Below are 1,490 nucleotides of genomic sequence, written 5' to 3' on the forward strand. Positions count from 1 at the left end.
GACCTAAATGCGCCTTTCTGTATTGCCGTAGTGTCAGGAAAAGAAGAAGAAAAAAAGGAGAAACCGAGGGGGAGGCGCGCAGTGGCACTACTATTGGATGTCACGAAGAAACGAAGTATCGGAAGAGGAATATACCCACGGTGTCGCTGCACGTTTCACTGGGGCGGGGCAGCGTCATTACAAGAGTAAGACGTCACGCACAGACGTCCCACGCATGCGACTGTCGCAAGCGGCCCTTGTGGCTCGTAATCCCAAGCTCCTGTGTACCAGCAAAGAGACTGAGCGGCAAGCAAAAAACAGCAGAAAAAAAGATAAGCGGATAGAATAGATGCAGATGTAAAAGAAACGTACCTGAATAGTGTCGTAGAAGTTTATAGTTCTGTTCGAACAAAGGGCGGTGCGCGTACCGTCAAGAGCGCTGCGCCTCGACGCAGTGTCCGCTGCTGCAAGGCGGCAGGACCACACATATGCAAAAGGCAAACATTATTGGGCTATCAGCCAAAACGCTCTCGTCGTCTAGCAAGTTAGAGTGCGTGGCCATCGCAAGCGGGAAAAACGGGGCACAGACGTATATGAGCAATGAATCAAAAACAAAAAGCATGGCGCATAGAGTTCACTTCGCGAGCACATAAAGAAGACTCCCAACGCATTTGAGGAAACTCTTGTTCCAACTGCAACAGCGAGACACGCAGTCAATGTGAATAGCAGAACAGAGAACAAGTAAAAGCAAAGGGACGCCCATGAAACGTAAGAAAACGCAAAAAAGTATGAAACATCAATGCAGCTGAAGAATGTGAGAAAAACAAAGGTCCATTACAGCGAGGAAAGGTGCACATCTGAACTACCTTCGCAAGACCCACCTAACTGCTCGGGCAGAGGCACTGCTGATGTGTTCACACGTGATGACGCCACTACCGTGGGAGGCAGATCATAATTTAATGAGCCAACACCCTGTGACAATAAAGAACGAGCAGACAACCTCCTCGGTGAGGCATCACAAGAGAAACGGACAGACGCAGAAGACGCCATAACACGACTTGAACCCTCCATTGGTGCACCCGATCTCCTGGCGACGACAGGGCTCACACGCAAAGACAGGCATTTTATAATACTGGAACAGTAATCCTCATACGACTTATCACCCCTTCCAGGCACACGCAAACCCCATCGTCTAGACAGTGCGACAAGAGCATCAGCACGCTGGCATGGACTAAAAGGACTGAAAATACCATCCAACACAGAGATAATCATCTCATCCGGGGACAAACGAGTGCCACGCGAGAATTCACTGTACACATCAAAATTGTCCTCAAGGATATCCTCCATACCATGCTCCACACCAACCCGAAGAGCCGCGAAGGTGCGCCCGGGCACAGCGTTCAGCTGGTACATCTCCACAGGCACAGGCACACCCCGCAGCGGCACACCGCCAAGCGCAGTCACGTCCAGCTGCTCACGCTCAGCCGTGCTCAGCGCCAGGTACGCCGCAC

At 51.2% G+C, this 1,490-nt stretch overlaps 1 protein-coding gene across 1 annotated transcript; it reads right to left on the reverse strand.

Annotated features, from left to right (window-relative positions):
* Positions 1-813: 813 nt before the first annotated feature.
* Positions 814-1,392, reverse strand: DQ04_20131000 (adenylyl cyclase; the record flags this gene model as incomplete). Its single annotated transcript, XM_009317895.1, has 1 exon — positions 814-1,392. The coding sequence occupies one exon, from the start codon at positions 1,390-1,392 to the stop codon at positions 814-816; it is 579 nt and encodes a 192-aa protein (XP_009316170.1).
* Between the last annotated feature and the right edge of the window lie 98 nt (positions 1,393-1,490).

The sequence above is a fragment of the Trypanosoma grayi genome, assembly GCF_000691245.1.
Source record: "Trypanosoma grayi strain ANR4 Tgr_2013_V1, whole genome shotgun sequence".
Classification (NCBI taxonomy): Eukaryota; Euglenozoa; class Kinetoplastea; order Trypanosomatida; family Trypanosomatidae; genus Trypanosoma; species Trypanosoma grayi.